Source organism: Lipophrys pholis (genome assembly GCF_963383615.2).
Source record: "Lipophrys pholis genome assembly, chromosome: 21".
NCBI lineage: Eukaryota > Metazoa > Chordata > Actinopteri > Blenniiformes > Blenniidae > Lipophrys > Lipophrys pholis.
The window spans coordinates 22,435,702-22,457,728 of NC_137649.1; the positions used below are offsets into that span (position 1 = coordinate 22,435,702).

General features: G+C 45.6%; 2 protein-coding genes across 2 annotated transcripts in view; one reads left to right on the forward strand and one right to left on the reverse strand.

The window, feature by feature from the left end:
* The window catches only part of vsnl1a (visinin-like 1a), a 39,355-nt gene extending 30,562 nt beyond the window's left edge, over positions 1 to 8,793 (forward strand). The window contains exons 3-4 of the mRNA XM_080491439.1: positions 5,709 to 5,924; positions 8,324 to 8,793. Coding sequence (XP_080347565.1) covers positions 5,709 to 5,924; positions 8,324 to 8,521 — 414 coding nt within the window. The 3' untranslated portion in view covers positions 8,522 to 8,793. The remainder of the gene's footprint in view (positions 1 to 5,708; positions 5,925 to 8,323) is intronic.
* Positions 8,794 to 11,650: 2,857 nt separating this feature from the next.
* Positions 11,651 to 13,863, reverse strand: sf3b6 (splicing factor 3b, subunit 6). Its single transcript, XM_080491300.1, has 4 exons — positions 13,732 to 13,863; positions 12,399 to 12,517; positions 12,130 to 12,268; positions 11,651 to 12,032 (listed from the first exon to the last, which is right to left on the reverse strand). The coding sequence occupies exons 1-4, from the start codon at positions 13,759 to 13,761 to the stop codon at positions 11,943 to 11,945; spliced, it is 378 nt and encodes a 125-aa protein (XP_080347426.1). The 5' UTR covers positions 13,762 to 13,863; the 3' UTR covers positions 11,651 to 11,942.
* Positions 13,864 to 22,027: the final 8,164 nt, after the last annotated feature.

Below are 22,027 nucleotides of genomic sequence, written 5' to 3' on the forward strand. Positions count from 1 at the left end.
GTGTGTTGGAAGTCTCGAGCTCGTTGGCAGGTTGATGCTGAATCGCTCACTGGTGCAGCTCTGCAGCGTTTAGAGCTGCATCTTGTCGTCCGTTGTTCTCTCACACTTTCTGCCTGTATTCTCTAAAAAAAAAAAAAAATAAATGTCTTTGCTTCTTTCCCTCTCTGGCTTGAATTCACCCATTTTCTGGATCGGCACCAGTACCAGCTTGTGGGATGATTATGACGGCTTTAATGTTCCATTTACCAGCAGCTGGTTGCTGTGCATGTGTGTGTGTGTTACAGTTGTACGGACTCAAATCTGTGAACACACTCAAATTTTGTATTTTTAATTTTTTTTTTAATCCTTCGTGAAGAAAATCTTTACATTTTGAGATAAGATAAGTTTAAAATTATCATAATTTGCAGAATTCACTTTCTAAAGGTTTTTCATCAGTACTAATGGTCCCCATACCTGGAATGACGCCCCAGAAGTGAAGACAGTCTGTCCTCTCTCTCCCTGGCTTGTTTCACTTTTTAAAAAGTGTGTTGCTCCAACCAGCCAATCAGAAATCAAACCCTATATAGTGTCATCGGGGGTTTAGCCAATCTCAATCAAGGTAGGCTCCTCCCTTTGACTCCTCCCACAATTAGGCAGCTCTGTTCTGGCACATGACACCACGAGAGGAAGTACTTCCTCCTTTTCCCAAGATGGGCATGTGTGGGCGGAGCCAGTCCAGCTCACACAGACACAGCAGATTCTGAATGCAGCTCCTATGATCCAATATTCAAATGGAGGCAAATCAAGGAAAAGCTGGATTTGGGGCAATAAACTTTGAATACAAAGTTTTTGGACCAACAAGACCAAGAGGAAGAGTTGAAAATCTGCATAATATCACGTCCTTAAGGTTGGACTCGGGTTAAGATGAGCTTTGTTGGTTCGGGTTCAGCAAACAGCATCGGAGTAATAGTTTGTTTAAATGAAAAGAAGGCAGGTTAATGCAATATTCACGAAATGCATGAAAGCATACAGAAAGGTCTCCAGAAAAATGATTAAAATTCTTGGTGAATACATGTCTAAAGATAAGACTACAATAACGGGTTGGTCATGGTTGTATTAAGTCAAAATCGCATTTTATTTGAAATTTTCAGCTGAAAAGGCATAATTTTTGTGTTTTCAAGGCAACGCTTTGAGAACAATGTCCATTTCCATGATAATGGCAGAAACATCGAGAACGATGTAGTTAGCATATTGGGCCACTAGTGGCTGCTGTTGTTTGCTGTAATGAAACCACACACACATGCGCGCAGAGAACAATACGCTATGAACATTAATGGGAGCACACGGACATTCTAGTGGACCAACGACTAAGTTAGATTGTTTTTACGGTTGACTGTCAACATGTCTCACGCATGTAAATAACGATTTACCACGACTGTGGTGCGCAGTAGCAGCGTTTCCGCCGTCGACACGGAGACAAGAGTCCGAGTTCTCAAAAAGTTGCATTTTCAGTGAATCCGACCACCGTTCTCGTGTAAACCGACGCCCAAAACACAATGAAGGTTTTGCGTTTTCACTCAAAAGCGCCTCGTTAACAGGCCCCTCAAGTGTGTGGAGGTTGGATGTGGATGTAGGGATTGACGGAACGGGCAACCATAGCTGTTATTAAGCCGGCCGTGAATCCAACCCCCCCCACCACCCCCACCCTCCCCCACCCCAACTCGAGTGTGGTCTGGCGTCCAGCCTGTGCTTTGATGGCCGGATCCAAACGGCCGCATCGAGCAGCCGTCCCGGCGAGCTAGAGCCAGATCAGCAGAAGGCCAAGACTTAATGGAAATGTTAACAGCTTGTAATATCCGTAGCTGTAACGCGGAGGAATCGGCGGCTTCGAGTGCCGACTGGGTCGCTTCACTTGTTTTCCATATTAATTGCTGAGGCCAGAGATTTAATTCCAGCAGCCACAGTTTCATAATGAACTGAAACAGTTTCTTCTTTGCTATGCTGCAGTTTGTAACTCAGATGACATTGACACAGTTCCGTTTCACCGCATTGTTCATTATGTAGTTTGTTCTACGCCATGGATTTCATCATGAATATATGTGTATTTGCACATGGATTGCTATGGTGTTCAAACTTTATAATCTAACCTAATCCGATTAGATATCTTAACTTTAGAGAGAATCTATTGAAGTTATTCAAAGACAAGACAAGTGTCTGGCTGGGTTTTGTCTTTATTCGATAACGTGAGACTCTAATGGATGTATAAATATATAAAGTGCTAAATGGGAGGGATCTGGGCTCCTGTCTCCTCATTTTCTCATGACGTCTTCCTTTTCCCTCAAAGTTTGAACGTGTCTTCCTTCGTCTCCTGGAAGCTTCCAGCTTATCGCTGCAGTCTGACGGCCTTGCCACTGCAGCAGAATTCACACACTCGGCTTTTTGCGACCTGAATGGACTCATGCTGCCTCCTGCTCTCTGTTTCTGTCTCTCACCCTCTGCGCTCTCGTCCCCCCATTAAAATTCATGGCCTCAACGAGAAAACACGGTCCAGATCAGGAGACGAAACATCCCATTAGCAGTGGAAAGGGTGAAACAGCACCCTCTGCTGGTCACTCCCAGTGCCTCATGTGTCCTGATGGCAGCTGCTCAGTCAGGTGGAGCGAGCATGTGAGGATCCCTGTGAGAGAAATGCATCGGAAACTGGTCTTTCTTACCAGCCTGATCTGGTCCATGACTGCATTTCCCAGAAGCCCAGCCTGCTATTTACATACTGAAGTCGATGTTTTCATCTGATTGAATTTCAATGAGCAGTGAGATATGGACCACATGATAGTCGAGAACCTTGCACTGCTGTTCTGGGTAACATTGCATCCCATTACGTCTCATTTCTCCATCTTTTAGCTCATTGTTTTAGCTGTAGTACCTTAAAAATTACTTTATCATTATATCAAATCTCATTTTACCGCATTGGTAACATGTCTTGATATTTTTTTGAAGTGGAGATTTGAAAAGTTGTGTAAAGTTTCAGTTCCCTACCGGAGGAAGATTTTCACCTCGTAGACCACAGTTTAATTTAAAATATGTCTTAAAAGCCATATAAAGCATGCTGTATGTTATCTGTTAAATGCTACCTGGTGATTTTCAGTAAGTATTAATGGCAAAAAATGAGGGCTAATGTTCTTCTGTTGTTATTAGACTTTGATAAATAAACCACTTTTTGTTCCCTTCTATAGGTGAGTGTCAGTGTTGCATTAACCGTGGGTCCTTAAGTGGCAGGAAGTGTTGAAAGGCAGCTTTAAAAAAGATTCACAGCTGCGGAAAAGCCAGAAAACGAATTGATCTCAAGGTGTGATATGGCTCAGCTTCTCCTCGTTTATTTCTGCAAATGTCAGAACAAGAAGAAATGTCTTGACATTTGCAGCGAGAAGAAATAAAAGGTGTTACAACTTTCTGTCTTTGCTGAGGAAATGTGTGTGTAGTTTTCGCTGAATATGAGTGAACGAAATGAGGTAAAACAAAGTTTGAGAGACCTTATTTCCCCTCTTCTGCGCCGTTATGGAGGTGTCACGGTGAGGTTGGAAGTATTTAGTTTTCCTCAGATGCTACAACATCCTGGACTATTTCCTCGGGTTTGTTCCCTCCGCCCTCTTTTGTTGATGCGCTTCCTCGCTCGGCTTGGATTACCCAGCGGCTCTCAGAGTTTTTTTGTTTTTTTTTACCAGGGAGGTCAAGTGGAAGGTCACATCTAATGAATCGCTCGGCTTCTCGCTGCCACCCACAGGGTTTTGCGGTTCACTGTAGATGACAAGTCAAGCCGGGCCACTGCAGGCGTCCACAGACTTACTGCATTAACCTTCCGCCTTCGGGCTGCCGACACTGTGAAGAGCGTGAAGTTAGATCCAATACACACTTATCCAGTATTCCCTGAGCCGTAGTTGAAGTGTAAAATAAACATCTGGGATTAAAAGAAAAAAAAGATGTATAGATGATATAATAAAAACTAAAAATGAAGAGAATGAGAGGCAATAACAATCATTTCTTGTTTACACTGCAACATTTTGAAAACAATGTCCTTTTAAATGAAAACGGCAGAAACATGGATAATTTAGGCCCTGTTGACTCAAAACAATCTTTCATCTCCCCGTCGTGCTTTTTCGCCCGTCTAAATGACTCAAAGAGATGTAGTACATATGCCAGGCCTATAGGTGGAGCTGTAACTCTGCCACAGAAATACACCAAAAACAGCGAAGAAGACACAGAGCACGCAAAAATCCTGAAATACCATATATCACCTTATTAAACCAAATAGCGTCGGCAGCTTCAGCAACACGATCTGGAGCTGAGGCAGCGTTTTCAAACTCCTGCACACTGGAACTGTTTTTCAAAAAAAAACTAAACAAAAATAAAGTTTTCAGGACCCTGAAAGGCCCGTGTGGATGACCGGACTAAAACGATGCGGTTACATGAAACGGTGTTGTCATGTGGTCAGGGCTTTAGTTCTAGTGCGGGACCACTAATTGGTGCTGCTGGTTGTTTTTGTAATGAAGCCACAAGTCTCAGGAGAATATAAATTGGGAGTCATGACCACCCTGGAGGCCGCCATGTTTGTTATTGTCCATCTACTGGTAGCAGAACTATTTATTACGGTGTTTCTAGAACAGAATGTTACAGTCAAGACGTCTGGCTCCCACAAGTCAGGTATATTTAACCAACTATCAGTCTGTTTTTTGTTTGTTTTTTTTAATTTACAATTCTGGCACGTCTGCAGCAGCAGCGTAGTGAGTCAGACTTACCTGGAGGACCACAGTCAGCGTCAGGATGCATTCAGTGTGAGAACGTCTCTGAAATGGTTTGTGACTCTGACCTTCCTGTGCAGAGACCCGAGAGAAAGAGTAACTTCACCTTCAGGGATCAATTAGTAGCGACAATGTGATTGTAGTTGCCGCATTTAGAAGCAGAATTCATTACAGCGTTGACGGCTGTGCAACCCTCCACATCGCTAATCAGTAGCGGTGAGAGTTCACGACATGACCTCATGTCAATCTTTAAATTCTCGGTGACTGAAAAATACCTGGAAGACACTCTTAGGGGGCTTTCACATCGGGATAGTCCAGGACTCGGTTCACTTGGGAGGGAGGGAAGCGGAGAATGTTCACCCCTTCCTTTGGTTCACGTTCACTTTATAAACTGGGTCAATCCACCTGGAAAACGTCACGCAGTTACACCAGCTGCTGGTTTGGTGGCGCTGGTGACCAAAACAAACACTGACCAGACAGGAAGTGAAGAAGAAACACGGCTCATTGATTGGTCCCGACCGAAACGGGAAGTACCACGCTTTAGCCGCATTGGCTAGGCTCGTTAGCTTGTGGCTAATGGGTAGCTACAAACAACCGCGATATAAAGTCTTCAGACCAGTTATCAATGAGAGTCTTCCTCACTACTTCTTCCTCACTAGTCCACATCTGGACGCGAGATATTTCCCAACTTTCTGCCTCTGCTTCTTCTTATTCGCAGGGTTAGCTTTGTTTGTTTACTACCCAGAATGCATTGCGCACGACATCATGTCCTCTCACCCCGACCAATAGAAAGATCGTTTCCAAAGGTTTTTAAACTAAATGTTTTTTTTTCTCTGAAGAGAATTCTGGTCCGGACTAAACCGGGGAATGTGAACACGCCCTTAAAAAAAAAAAAAGACTCACTTCTTGTCTGTTTGTCTTTGTTCCTCTCAGTTCTTCCCCTATGGAGACGCGTCCAAGTTTGCCCAGCACGCCTTCAGGACCTTTGACAAGAACAGCGACGGCACCATCGACTTCAGGGAGTTCATCTGCGCGCTGTCCATCACATCGCGGGGCAGCTTCGAGCAGAAACTCAACTGGGCCTTCAACATGTACGACCTGGACGGAGACGGCAAGATCACACGGGTGGAGATGCTTGAGATCATCGAGGTGAACAAACTTCAACAATATGTTGCCGTTGGTGCGCAAGATGCTCGATTATTAGCTTTTCATGCATTTGCTGGGAGTCACTGACTAAAAAGAATCCACTAATATTTGTACTGACATCATAACATGTTATTTATTCCTGTATTCTGCTGCTAACCGGTGAGGCATTATGTTTTAGACTTGCAATATCACATTGTACCACAAGAGGGTGCAGAGAGTCACCCTAGTATATCAGGCCAAAGATACGAAATATATACTCATTAACGTCTGACAGACTTTGCAGCTACTGAATGAATAGAAAACTGTCCAAAAGGTTGAGATAAAACTGAGAAAACAACTGGATTCTTACCGACTACATCTGTGAACTCAGTCTGAAGGTAGGAGAGTGTCCCTTCACCTGAGCCCGGATCAGCTTTCACCAACTATTCCTGTTCCTTTTGCTAAGCTAAGCTCAAAAGCTGCCGGCTGGGGCTTCAAATTCATTGAACAGACACTAACACAAGATCGATATTCTCATTTAACTCTTGAGAAAGGAAGCTATTAAGTGTATTTCCTAAAATGGCTCCGCTGGCCCGGAGGCGCAAAGCTGCTCACGGTGTTTGTGCTTCAGAACTTGCTGAGTCACAAAGATGCAGCACTTAAGATTGTTGCACTCGTTCAGAGGTTGTACTCCAGAGGGCCGAGGCTGCAGGGTCCAGTCTGACTGGAAGGATTCAGAAACGGATGCGTGCAAGGAGTGAAATTTAGTCGACGTCTGAATTTGTAGGTGTACGAAATCAGCTTTATCGAACCGTCTCCGTGGAAATGTGGGACAAAACACAACTTTTCTGAAATGCTGCTGCCACGCATGCGTAAATAGTTCTTCTGCACATGGTTTCATTTGGTTTCATTACAAAAAACAAGCAACAGCGCCACCCCGTGGCCTTGCATGCTAACTACAGAGCCATCTTGTGAATATACTGATTTGGTTTAAAGTGTCAAATAATATCAACAACTACTTGAAATACTCCATGAAGAAGAAAAACTCAAACGTTTAGTCTTTAAGTCCTAATCTGATCCTGCCCATATGGACCGAGTGAGGCTGGTGTGAAATTACGAGCACTCGATCATGGATTCTCGCCTCACCGTGCCGAGATCCAGTGCTTAAATATGAAACAGCTGTCAAAGAGACGCATAACGATGATGATGATAAACATAAGCGTCTGCTTTTCACATGGAAGCACACATGAGGGAACATATATAAGCTGTAGCCGCGTGCCAATTCAGGGATTAACATCCTTTGAAGACGGATTGTGCCACGGCATCGTGTCTAGACTGTCCCAGTTAAATCGGATGCAAACGGCGAGGAAGTTCCTCCTTTTGTTTCGAACGAAAGATCCGACCGATGATGGATGTAAAGGCCCGGCGGTGCTCAGTGTGGCTAATTTCATAACCACCGTGTCGTGTTTGAGTCGAAACTGAACCGAGTCGACCTGAAAGCAGCAGTGCCTTTAATTCCAGTCTCACATGTTCTTCCACAGTATCTGAAGTGGCCCTCCACAGCAACTTTTTAAAAATGATGAAGTTAGTGTGTTGGGCCACTAGTGGGTGCTATTGTTTGTTTTTGTAATGAAACTACGCACACACACACACGGACACACACACACACACACACGGACACACACACACCCACACACACACACACACACACGGACACAGAGAGCTATTCTCTATAAATATTAAATTTCCTCCACCAAAATCCACTCGGGGGGGGGGGGAAATAAAAATATTCAGGATCCAGTTTTAGTTGTTGACCTACATCTCTAATACGTTGTCAGTACCTTTCTGGAGGGAGTCCGTCATGACACTCAGACGAACACGTATCCCCAGCATTTAACTTTGGCAAGAACGTACTCGGGTTTGTTGACATCCCGTTTGTACGCTGGATCTCGAGTCGCGTCGGAAAAATGGTAAACGACCAGTTTCACAGTATGTCAGACTATTCTTGTGGCTTGAAGACTCGCGTGCGGTAGATTTTGGAAACTGCAGGTTGGAAATTTGTGGAAATGAGTGGTGATGGTCTTTCCGTATATTGGTTTAAGGTCTGCGCAGAAGTGATTCCTTTTATGGGAAGTAGAAAGTAGAAGAAACTTTAACAATGGAGAAGAAACGATTTATTTTGCATTTTCTACATTTTCACATTTTGGAAAAGTTGCATTTCCTCCCATTTCCACTGACACGGGAGTCACGGAGCGTTTTCGTGAAGTACCACTTTGTGAGGCATTTTTTTTAAAAAAGTTGTGTTTTTCAGTGATTCCGAGCGTGGTCTGCGAGGTCTGAGAGTTGACGTTTTGAGTTCCTGAGGAAGACTTAAGAGAAACGGGATGTACTCTAACCCCGCCGCCCTCTGTCTCCCCCTGCAGGCCATCTACAAGATGGTGGGCACGGTGATCATGATGAAGATGAACGAGGACGGCCTGACGCCCGAGCAGAGGGTGGACAAGATTTTCACCAAGATGGATAAGAACAACGACGACCAGATCTCCCTGGAGGAGTTCAAAGAGGCGGCCAAGAGCGACCCGTCCATCGTATTACTGCTGCAGTGCGACCTCCAGAAATAGGCGAGGGAGGGCGTGGGGGTGGGGTGGGATGGGGGGGGGGGGGGGGGGGGGGGGGTGCGGGTGGGTGACGGGGCGGAAGGAAGGGGTGAGCGGAGCGCTCCACCAGCCGCCACGGACTGCACAGAAAGAATTTCATGTTCCATTCGGTTTGCAGCTATTTCCACTGAAAAAGAAAAAGAAGAAAAAAATAGTAATATATGCTTGGACTTCCTCTCAATGGATCTGCTTCTTGTGTTTGAAACACTCGTGTGCATGAGAATGTTATTTGCTATAAAAGAAAATGTTTAAAAAAAAAAAAAAGATCTACACACATCATACAACAAGGCCTGGAGGCGCTGGGGGCACACACACACACACACACACACACACACACACACACACACACACACACACATTCGAACACCTTGCACAAATTACATATATATATATATATATATATATATATATATATATATATATATATATATAAAATATGAATATATATTAAATTATTTAAAGATCAACTGCCAAAATGTGAAGTGTGCAAAGTATTTTCCATACGGTTTTCATTCCACCGGAGCTTGCGCGTCAGCGACGCGCCACGTCGAATTTGCCGCTGCTTTATTTATCGTTCCGAGTTTTACCGACGCTAGCTGTACGTGTGTCATAATACCGTCAAACCGAAAAACAAACAAACAAAAAAAAAATCCCACGATTAATGTACCCGCCCTCCGATAAGACGCCCTACTCCGTCCGTCATCTGGAATATTAGCTCCTATAGCGGCGATGGATCGACCAGCTCCCTTCCTTCCGGGAAAAACAAAAAACATGCTTGTACTGTCAGAAGAAAAATTAATAAAATACTGTAAGTGTAGTTAATTTGCATGCCTTTAGGTTTCTGCCTTAAAAAGAAGACGACTTTTGCATCCTGTGATCGGAGACAGAAAGCCTTATCAGGAGCAGCAAGGGGGGAGGAGCCACGTCTCTACGGACCGAGGAGGCGACAACATAATCGCAGTACGGTCATTTCCGGGATTGTGAAATTATCTGTGATCTGTCCAGACTTTTTTTTTTCTTTCCTGTTTTTGTTTTTGATTGCTTGAACTGTGGGAGCATGTTTCCTCGTAGAATATCTATGATATATGTTTGCTAAGACCTAAATATCTACCCTCTTCTACCATTAAAAAAAAAAAAAAAAAAAAAAAATGCTGACTCATTCCAAATTGTCTGAAGATTGATGAAACAAATACAAAACAAAACAAAAAAAAAAAAAAAGCAAAATAGACCGGAGGCTAGTGAGATCAAACCTTTAAAAAGAAAAGGAAAATTTGGGAAAAAGTCTTTTAAAGAAAAAAAATGAAGGTATTCACCCACAGATGGAGCATTTTTTTTTTTTATTTATTCATTCATTTATTTATTTATTTGCCATCACATATCATGTCCGAGGACGTTGGGGTCTTTGGTCTTTTTCTGGAGTTTTTTTTTTTTGTGGAAGTAAACTAAAGTGTGGAGCAGCGAGGGGAGCGGTGAACGGCGTGCCATGACACACTGTACCTACTAGAGGACAGTCCTTACTGTAAAGCCATGTGTTCATATAGGTTGCCCCTCCCCCCTTTAACTATCAGTCAAGTCTTTTTGTACTTTTTTACTTCCTTCTCTCGCACATTGTATACGTTCTGAATGCATACTCGATGGAGAGAAGCCCAGTAAAGAGTGGTCGCCTCGAGGCCCTTCGGCGGAGGAGAAGCAACACGCCATCAGACACGGCCCTGCAATAACGCTCGATTCACGATACCATGTGGTTCGTAACCCCCCCCCCCCCCACACACACACACACACACACACAGACACACACACACACCCCTCCCCTCCCCTCCCCTCCACCCTCCAAACAGTTTGTATTCTGAACTTCTGTACATGAACACGTCTGGCCAGATAATGTTTCTAATTACAACTCTGTTACTATTATTATAATTATTATTATCATTACTATTATTATTGCTATCAAGATACCAAAATGTAAGCAATGGAAACCGTGTACAAGGATTCTTTTGTAGCATGTATTGTGTCCCTGACGACATGGCTGCACTTCTCCCTGTGTTGTGATTTAATCTAATAAAAGGAACTCTATGGGCGCCCGTTGTCAGTCTGATGATTTTTTAAGCGTCATACAAAGAGCGACGCTTTAAAAAAAAATGAAATAAAATGAATTAAGTTTTGGGTTGAAACACTCTTGAATCACAAAAAAAAATCTTTAAAAACTAGAGCTATACTCGGTAGAGCGCAGAATTTTCGCCACATTCGTTTGCTCACATCGACGCTAACTAGGTAGTTCGGGCGGCAACACCACTGTGTGAAATTAGGCCCGTTGTAAAACTTCAAAATAAAATATCACTTAAAATTTAAAGAAAGACACAATAACCTATAAGGTCATATCTGCTAACAATCATATTGTCACTCTTACAAAACAATAATGGGATAATTTGCAACATGTAAAATGTTGTAATCTGAGAGGTTAATACATGAAGGACCAGCTGAGATTCTGAATACTTAAATAAAACTTAATTTCTTGGAAGAAAAAGCTTTTTTTGGGCAAATCAGAAATAGATCCATTTACGATACACATTCTGCAACACTGGTGGTAAAAATTCTTTCAAATGTTTTATTTAACTATCAGTTTATAACATTGTTATAAACTGCAGTTTGAAATCAGCATGGTGTCAACATTGATACTAGATTTCAGAACATCAATCTACTGGATAATTTAATTTTACTATTTTTATCTACCTAAGTAAAGCTTGTCGTTACTTTAGAGGAGTGAGGAGGAAGAGAGCGGACAGAAGCAGGAGACCTGATTTAAAAGAAATTAAGATGCTCTCCTCATTCTGATTTCTCTGAATAATCCAAAGTTTAACATTTGCATTGGAAAAAAAACATTTGGTAATGTCCCTGAACCACCAGCAGATGTCGCTGTCTCACAATACCTAATAAGTGTTTACTTTCTAGGAGTCAAACAAGAAGTTATTAAGATATAGACTGGATTTTTTGGGGGGGTTTAAGAGTTGATTCTATGGCGCAGAGCATTTTTCATTTTGAGTGTTGATCTGAAGAGTTCACGAAGACGACAGTGTGAAAACAGGAGACAGCAAGTTGAAAAAGAAACCTTTATTTTACATACATGAAACATGAGTGCGGCTTTAATTTGAAATCAAGCAGCCTGACAGATTTAACATGTTGCTCGGGGTGAGGAGGACAACGGCGTCACTCCTCTGCACCCCGTCTGTCCGGCCTGTCGGTCACTCCCATGGGAATGTGCTGAACGCGCGAGTCCTGCTCCGAAAAATCAAACCGGTACAACGGGCGTCGAGGGGAAAGTCACAATGTCAACATTTAGCATTCAACAAGAAAAAAATAAGTGGGAGGACGAGGAGCTCTGCAGGATCTACTTGGGAGGATCTGTGTTGATGCCGTATTTCTCTTTCAGGAGCTTCAGCTGCTCCTCTTTCTTCTTTGTGTCCATTTTCTGGAACGCCTGTAAACAAACAGAACATCAGAGGGACATCAGAGCACGCTTCTGTTGGCTTCTTCCCCGGCTGTGACCTTTGACCCGCCCCGGAGTTCGTACGCACCCTGTTGGCGTTGTAGTAGAGGACCACCAGGTAGCGGTTGCACACGTTGAAGCCCGACAGATGGTCGCAGGCGTTCTTGGCGTCGAAGATGTCTTCGTACACGACGTAGGCCGTTCCTCTCGTTTCGGGCGTGTTCCCTCTGAGAGGAGGAGGAGGAGAAGAAATGACGAGATGTTTAGAATCCGACATCCGCTCGCGGCTTAAAGCCCATTTTTTCAAGGTGAACTCCACCGCTACTGTTACATGGCTGATGAACGTCATTCACTCACGTTCTGATCTGACGAATCGGTCCGTACTTTCCAAAGATGTCGTACATTTCTTCAGCTGTGATCTTGTAAGGGAGATTCCTGACATACAGGATTCTGTTCACCTCTGGAGGTAATCGGATCTGAGGCAAAACAAAAGAGTTTAAAACATGTTGGACAAATTTACTCCTGTCGCAGCATTTAGACACGAGTTAATTCACAGTCTTTACATTGAAATACATTAAAAACATGCAAGAAACAATTAAATGAAAAGGAGCATATATGAAGAATTTCTTTTACCCATTTAGTCGAAGGCCTGAGCATAATATTGGTTTAACTCCTGATTTCAAAGACGCGAGTGTGTCAAGCAGGACGTTTGTTCCAGAGGTGAGGAGCGTAGGTACCAAAAGCCGCTTCACCTTGTTTTTTCTTACTCTGGGAATATTTTGTGAACCTCTACCTGAGGACTTCAGGAGTCTGGATGTTTCGTATTCTACAAGTTAATCTCACATGTATTCAGGCCCAAGCCCATTTAAAGCTTTATAGACCAGAAGTCAGATGTAGAAGTCAATCCATTGACATCTCGGCAGATTGAAAGCCTCTCTTGAAAGCCACTGTTAAGAGAGTCCAGCCTGCTGAAAATAAGTGAGCTAATAAGTTTCTCTGAATCTTGTTCACCCAGAAATCCTTTCATTCTTGCAATATTTTTCAGCTTATTTTGTTACTGTCCTAATGTCGTTGTTGAATTTTAAGTCTGAGTCCATAATTACACTCGGATTTCTGTCTGGACTTGATGTAATGACTGGCATAGTATCAAGATGAGCTGAAATTTAACATTTCCACTCTGGGAAGAAAAACGATGACCTCTTGAAGAGATTTAAAGTTCATTAAGGATGAAAAACTGTAGTCTAATGGGACATAATACACTAAAAAAAAGTCTCAATTTGATCTCAGTCACTGCCTGGTGTGTGAAGGTACAACAAGTAGCCCAGCGACGAGGTTCAAATGTCTTCATTCAAACATTAACAATACAGATGATCTAATTATGATTTATAACAAACATTAAACACAATTTGGCAAACAAACTTTAGCCGCTCATGCTAATAGCGTATGCAAAACAAAACAAAAATAAAGGCTCGGATTAATAACTGAGCAAATCACACCAACTCGAAGTAAAGATAAGTTTTAGAGCCGCTTAATGAAGGCAAAAGATGATTTTTGATCCCAAGTTTCAACAGACAGTGTGATTGTTATTGCGGGGCGAGCATGCTAACAGCTAACACTTACTCCGAGTGCGAACTCGGAGTAAAGACGAAGTTAAAACATCAAACACAGAAAACAACCGATTTCGACTCACGTTCGCGCGTTTTGCCGCCTGCATAGCCATGGTGAAGGTTTGTGAGTTGTTTTTTTTAGGCTGTAGAGAAACAAACACGCCGTTAAGCAGCTAACAGCACTCCTCCGGGGGAAGTGGCGACGGACGGCTGGTGACGCACTTCCGCTGCAGGCAGTGGACGGAAACCGTGGGGAGCTGCTGCTTCCTGCTGGACGGCGGTGGTATTGCACCCAATGGCGAGAATATCGAGGAGAAAAGAATGACACTGTTGGCAATGGAATTCGGCGTAAACTTAACCTGGTTTATCGAAAAGATGAATTCATTTCGGATCCACACTCTGCAACACTCTAAAGCTTGACGGTAAAAACACTTGTTACACTATTGGTAGGTTATAACATTAGTCGATTAATTAGATTTAAAAAGGCCTAAATTATGACATATTGTCATTTATTACATGATTGGTTTCTTCTGAACAGCATTGTGTGTCTACGTTGTTAATACTTTTTCAGATTTCAGACCATCCAAGCAACTTGACTCTTTCATTTTGCTTGTTTTTTGTCTACTTTACTGAATCCATGTCTTCGTGTGTGCAGTGTTTTTCTTGAAGTCAATATACGATGACATTTTTTTGCAAAAAATACACCAGAAACCTCAAACACCTTTGTGCTACAAATGTCAACTCACATTCAAGATAGTACATATTTCTCGTGGTAGACCAGCCAAATGATTAACTTATCAGGGAAGTAAGAGGCACCAAGTGTCACGCCAGACCATTGGAAATGGTTTACATCAGTGTGGTCCGTGTGCTAGACCACACCACCAGGCACGCGCTCATCGTCTCGACGGACCAGGGAGCATTTTCATTGGATGGGTGGGCCTCAGTGCTGTTCTCTGATAAAAGTCCCCTCACAGTGAACAGCAAAGATGGCTGCCGACGACGTTGGCGACTTCGAGGAGAGCGTCATACATCAACCACTGTCACCTCACAAGCCTTTGGTGGTGGTGGTGGTGTTCTAGGGTGAGCAGGTGTGTCTGGTCAACACAGAAGTGATCTACAGTTTGTTAACGGCCCAGTGAATAGACCAGGCTGCCCGAAGCTCAGCGAGGCGGGATCATCAGGGGATGGCTGCTGGAGACTGAAGTACCTCGGAGGGAGCGATCTGCACTTGCTTGTTTTTATTTCCACCGCAACTCTGGCCACCAAGGGTTTTTAAGTTATGCAATTGAAACAACTCTGTACCGAAGGGGCCTGTACAAATATGTGTAGTTTAAACCCTAAATGGAAGGCTGAGCTTTCAGCCATCAGGCTCCTCATGTGGAACCAGCTCACTATTTTAGTTGGGGAGGGTGACTCAGTCTTTGCTTTTGAAGTTGGGCTTAAAACTTTTCAGTTTGATAAAGTTCACAGTTTGAGCTAGGTCCGGACACCCAGGATAGTTTTGTTATGCTGCTGTAGGTTTAGACTACACTGAGCTTTCCTTTATCACTTCCCACACTGATGTTCACAGCAGAAATTCAGCACCTCTGACTGCAGGTATGTTCCCGTTAAAAAAGGAGCTCTTCCTTCCCACCATCTACTGTACTCCCAGGAAAACAGGTCCTGTGTGCTGCTCTTCCCTTTGTTTCAAGATCCAGGCCTCTTTGTGGTGGAGCTCTGCCTTCCGGGCAGGTTCAGGAGGGAATACCGTCAAAACTACTTCCCCACTGAGACCAAGCACCCTTCCTGAATAGATGAGCCTTTATGGTTCTTTGAAGAACAGAAGCAATTATTGAAGGCCAGCATGTTTACCAAGAGCCTCATTTTCAGTGGTCAACTGCATTGCGAAAGCAATGAAGACCTTAATGTTTCGTGGAGAGCTAATCCTGCTCATTGTCAAGGACTCTAATCATGAGAGGCCGCAGTCAAAACTGCAGTACAGGTTCCCATTTTGGCTCCTTCCATAACTAGACAAATTTGTGAAAGAGCAGAGGACATTAAGGAACAGCTGCACAAGAGGGTTAAATGGAATTGTTGCTTCATTTCTTATGATTATTTTCCAGTTGTGATGGTAAATTCCACTTCAACTTCTGAATATAAATGGATTTCTTTTGATGTCTCCTCACTGATGAGCTCATGGTACCATGTCGTCCTACAACCGACTCTGAGCCTAAAGATAAGACTGATCCCAATAAGATAAAATGTCAGTTGAGGTTTCATTAGTTTTGCACATTTGTGGACTCCAGAGGATAAATATCCACCTCTGAAGGCCTGACTTATGTTAACACTCTTAGTAAATATATATATTTTCCATAACTGCATTGAATAACTCTTGGTAGAAAAGTTTTAAGAAGGAAATCTGAATTACAGTTATTATATCTATAGGCTGTGATCAATGATATCTCATGTTCTTTTAACCATGCTCCACACTGCCCAGTTTATTATTTTTAGTTCTCCTCTAGAACAGTCTGAAGTGTGCACAGCTTACCAAATAAAATGATTAAAAAAAGAAATAATTGAAACGTTTTAATTTGGAGGATTCTATTTGTCATAGAAGTGGGTCAATGTGGGTTGGCTTTGGTCACACAAGTGAAAGAAGCTGATTGGTTGAAGTCGGTGCTTCTGCCCCAGAGAGTCAATTACAGCTGATGAGCAGCACCTGTGGCAGTTAGTGAGACTATTTAAACAGGAACCTGCAGTCTGTAGTATCACTGTCTACCTGGAGCCATGGGATCACGTTGGGCCTTCCTCGTCTGTGCGCTGCTTGTCTTGCTGGCACAAGGTTTGCTTATCACACCAGTTTGCTTGGCTGCTAACAGCTAATGACTCTAGTTGCTCTATTGTGCTTTATGGTACTGAAATGTATAATAACTGTCTTGATGTCCACAGGATCCTGGGGGCTGGGAAATGTACTGCAGAGGGCAAAGCGTGGTAAGCTAACTAGTGAGGGAATCTTAATGGAGTGACTTTCTGACTGAATGCTAATGTCTTGTTTCAGAGCGGTCTGCCAATGATATTGCCATGACTAAGACGGTGAAGCTTGTCCAGTCAATGGAATCCATGTTTGAGCAAATTGCCAAACAAGGTAAGCAAAGTTGTGGAAACGATACCTTGGCAGATGGCCTTCAGTATAATGTCACATTGAGCCAATGGTGTTGCTGGCTACCGTGAGTTTCATGTTTTCCTTTCCCCAGTTAAACAAGGAACCAAAGCAGTGGAAGAAGAGGCAACAATTAGTCATGTGAAACTTGTGCAGCAAGAGTGGAAGCCCGCAACTCCACTCAACGAGACGGCAGCCGACAGCGGTCGCACCAACGAGACGGCAGCCGACAGCGGTCGCACCAACGAGACGGCAGCCGACAGCGGTCGCACCAACGAGACGGCAGCCGACAGCGGTCGCACCAACGAGACGGCAGCCGACAGCGGTCGCACCAACGAGACGGCAGCCGACAGCGGTCGCACCAACGAGACGGCAGCCGACAGCGGTCGCACCAACGAGACGGCAGCCGACAGCGGTCGCACCAACGAGACGGCAGCCGACAGCGGTCGCACCAACGAGACGGCAGCCGACAGCGGTCGCACCAACGAGACGGCAGCCGACAGCGGTCGCACCAACGAGACGGCAGCCGACAGCGGTCGCACCAACGAGACGGCAGCCGACAGCGGTCGCACCAACGAGACGGCAGCCGACAGCGGTCGCACCAACGAGACGGCAGCCGACAGCGGTCGCACCAACGAGACGGCAGCCGACAGCGGTCGCACCAACGAGACGGCAGCCGACAGCGGTCGCACCAACGAGACGGCAGCCGACAGCGGTCGCACCAACGAGACGGCAGCCGACAGCGGTCGCACCAACGAGACGGCAGCCGACAGCGGTCGCACCAACGAGACGGCAGCCGACAGCGGTCGCACCAACGAGACGGCAGCCGACAGCGGTCGCACCAACGAGACGGCAGCCGACAGCGGTCGCACCAACGAGACGGCAGCCGACAGCGGTCGCACCAACGAGACGGCAGCCGACAGCGGTCGCACCAACGAGACGGCAGCCGACAGCGGTCGCACCAACGAGACGGCAGCCGACAGCGGTCGCACCAACGAGACGGCAGCCGACAGCGGTCGCACCAACGAGACGGCAGCCGACAGCGGTCGCACCAACGAGACGGCAGCCGACAGCGGTCGCACCAACGAGACGGCAGCCGACAGCGGTCGCACCAACGAGACGGCAGCCGACAGCGGTCGCACCAACGAGACGGCAGCCGACAGCGGTCGCACCAACGAGACGGCAGCCGACAGCGGTCGCACCAACGAGACGGCAGCCGACAGCGGTCGCACCAACGAGACGGCAGCCGACAGCGGTCGCACCAACGAGACGGCAGCCGACAGCGGTCGCACCAACGAGACGGCAGCCGACAGCGGTCGCACCAACGAGACGGCAGCCGACAGCGGTCGCACCAACGAGACGGCAGCCGACAGCGGTCGCACCAACGAGACGGCAGCCGACAGCGGTCGCACCAACGAGACGGCAGCCGACAGCGGTCGCACCAACGAGACGGCAGCCGACAGCGGTCGCACCAACGAGACGGCAGCCGACAGCGGTCGCACCAACGAGACGGCAGCCGACAGCGGTCGCACCAACGAGACGGCAGCCGACAGCGGTCGCACCAACGAGACGGCAGCCGACAGCGGTCGCACCAACGAGACGGCAGCCGACAGCGGTCGCACCAACGAGACGGCAGCCGACAGCGGTCGCACCAACGAGACGGCAGCCGACAGCGGTCGCACCAACGAGACGGCAGCCGACAGCGGTCGCACCAACGAGACGGCAGCCGACAGCGGTCGCACCAACGAGACGGCAGCCGACAGCGGTCGCACCAACGAGACGGCAGCCGACAGCGGTCGCACCAACGAGACGGCAGCCGACAGCGGTCGCACCAACGAGACGGCAGCCGACAGCGGTCGCACCAACGAGACGGCAGCCGACAGCGGTCGCACCAACGAGACGGCAGCCGACAGCGGTCGCACCAACGAGACGGCAGCCGACAGCGGTCGCACCAACGAGACGGCAGCCGACAGCGGTCGCACCAACGAGACGGCAGCCGACAGCGGTCGCACCAACGAGACGGCAGCCGACAGCGGTCGCACCAACGAGACGGCAGCCGACAGCGGTCGCACCAACGAGACGGCAGCCGACAGCGGTCGCACCAACGAGACGGCAGCCGACAGCGGTCGCACCAACGAGACGGCAGCCGACAGCGGTCGCACCAACGAGACGGCAGCCGACAGCGGTCGCACCAACGAGACGGCAGCCGACAGCGGTCGCACCAACGAGACGGCAGCCGACAGCGGTCGCACCAACGAGACGGCAGCCGACAGCGGTCGCACCAACGAGACGGCAGCCGACAGCGGTCGCACCAACGAGACGGCAGCCGACAGCGGTCGCACCAACGAGACGGCAGCCGACAGCGGTCGCACCAACGAGACGGCAGCCGACAGCGGTCGCACCAACGAGACGGCAGCCGACAGCGGTCGCACCAACGAGACGGCAGCCGACAGCCCTCAGAGTAAAGGTAGGTGAACCAAATTTAACACTAAAGGTCAAGCAGTTCAGAGTTGTAAAGCTGATTACATGCTTCAGTTGCAGAGACTCCAGCTTCAGTTGACCCTGTGAAAATCGTCAAACCGTCCATGAAGAATCAAGCTGCTGGGGAGACGCTGAAGGGGACCAGAAAACGCCTTCTTGGACTTAGAACCCCACACTAACTCTGCTGTGATTGCAAGAGATTGAACAGGTGTTTGACTCATCTCGTCCCTCTGCTCTGAATAAAAGGCTCAAAGTTCACTTCTGTCTCCCTTGATTCTCTACCTTGTTGCATTTCAATGTTTTCATGGTGATTGCTCGAGCTTCAAAGGGGAAGCTTTTGAGGCATTTTATACTTCTGAAGTTGCAGGTTTCCAGTCTGTCCAAGTTGTATAATCTGATGGCATGTGGTTGGACCACTGAAGCAGATATCTTATTTCACCAATGCTAAAGCTGTCACTGTCTGGCCTCGCGCCACTCATACCACTCCCTTTTGTCAAGTCGGAACGCTCATGCCTTGAGCAAATTGGAGCTGCTGGCCTTGTAGAAACCGTTCCGCTTTGGCCGAGATTCCTTTGAATGTCTGGTCTAAACCCAAAGCCTCCATTCCAGTTTACTGTAGTCCTGGTTTAGTTGCCATCACTGTAGAATATCCTGCTTTGTAAACATGGCATGAAGGAAATGGAAGCTGGGTTTTCAGTGCTTTTGGGATCTTGTAGCTTTGACTTTATTGCAGACTTGACTGTCTCAAACCTACTTCTAAGACCATTTGCCATCAAATAGATTACTTGGCAGTATGTGTTCACTCTTGGAAGAGACGAAGCACTTTCATTAACATTAGACTCATGAATCTGGATATGGTGGGGATTCATTAATCCTCCTGAGCAACTGTTCCTTAATGTCCTCTGCTCTTTCACAAATTTGCCTAGTTACGGAAGGAGCCAAAATGGGATCCTTCACTGCAGCCTCAAATGATTAGAGTCCTTGACAAGTAGGATTAGCTCTCCGCCAAACATTAAGGTCTTCGTTGCTTTCGCAATGCAGTTGACCACTAAAAATGAGGCTCTCGGTAAACATGCTGGCCTTCAATAATTGCTTCTGTTTTGTCTTCAAAGAACCATAAAGGCTCGTCTATTCAGGAAGGGTGCTTGGTCTCAGTGGGGAAGTAGTGTTGACGGTATTCCCTCCTGAACCTTCCCCGAAGGCAGAGCTCCACCACAAAGGGAAGAGCAGCACACAGGACCTGTTTTCCTGGGAGTACAGGAGAGGGTGGGAAGGAAGAGCTCCTTCTTTAACAGGAACATACCCGCAGAACCAAAGTCAGAGGTGCTGAATTTCTGTGTTGAACATCAGTGTGGGAAGTGATAAAGGAAAGAAGCTCAGTGCAGTAAAGGTCTCCCAGCAGTCTAAACCTACAGCAGCATAACAAGAAAATGATCCAGGGTGTCCCGAACCAGCCCACTGTTTACAATTAGGGATGTCCTGATCACAGTTTTTGGCCCCCTGATACCGATCCGATTTTTCAGAATTGAGTATCGGCCAATACCGATACTTTCCCGATCCGATACTTACATTGCTATTACAAATGTACTCAGTAGTGTATTTTTGGTGCAACTAAGATGCCTGAAGCTAAAAGCACTATTGGCAGAAGCTTTGTTTAGTTAGAAATTATTGTAAAACTCACTTATTGAATAAAAATTATTCTCAGAATGACTTAAGAACTTATTTAAAATTTATTCATTCATAACAAAAACCAATTACACTCTGCAGTCTTGTATCTCTTATGTTAACTTAAACAACTAATGAAACCCAGTGAATCAGTTTGACTAACATATAAACTATAAAAAACGACAACATAAACAGTATTCGGTAAAACCAATCAGAAGAACCCAATTCCACTTCAAAGTGTCTTTGACTGGTTGGGTTGAAAATAAGTCCTAAAAAAAGTGCAAATACAATAATATAAATAAATCTTAAACAAATGCTCTTAGGCTACAATGTAACTTCTTTGTGTATTAAATTTCAGTTTAACTTGTGAGTATGAGATGTATGAGATGTTTGACCTGAATTGTCACAAAACATTTACAGTTCCATGTGAATTATAGACAATTAATTCCACTTCAAAGTGGTAAAACCTGTTTGAAAAAAGTAGTCTGAACATAGTTCTCTCAAAAATGTATTAAAGGAAAGAATTCCCTCTGCTATAGAATCAGTAGTGAATCTTCCTGACCCGTATACTGTTGCTAGCTCAGATATTGAATACCTAACAAACAGTCTGACAGATATGCTAAAAACTACGCTCGACGACATCGCTCCTCAAAAAATGAAAAAACAGGAAAAGTCATCCCCATGGTTTAACTCATCAACCCGCGAGCTTAAACAACGCTCCCGTTGATTAGAAAGAACTTGGCGTTCAACAAAAACAGACATAGATTATATAGCCTGGAAGGATAGCTTCAAAACTTATAAGAAAGCTCTGAGTAGAAGTAGAACTAATTACTACTCATCCTTAATAGAGGAAAACAAAAACAACCCTCGGTTTCTTTTCAGTACTGTAGCCAAACTGACCAAGAACCAAAATAGCGTTGAGCCCACCATTCCTATCAATATATGTAGTGAGGACTTCATGAAGTTCTTTCAAAATAAAATTACAACGCTTAGGGATAACATCCATCAAACCCTACCGTCCGTTAGCCCCATAACAGAGGAACTGGTTAAACCTAACAGTCATCTGGAATGCTTTCAGCAAATACAACTAGCCC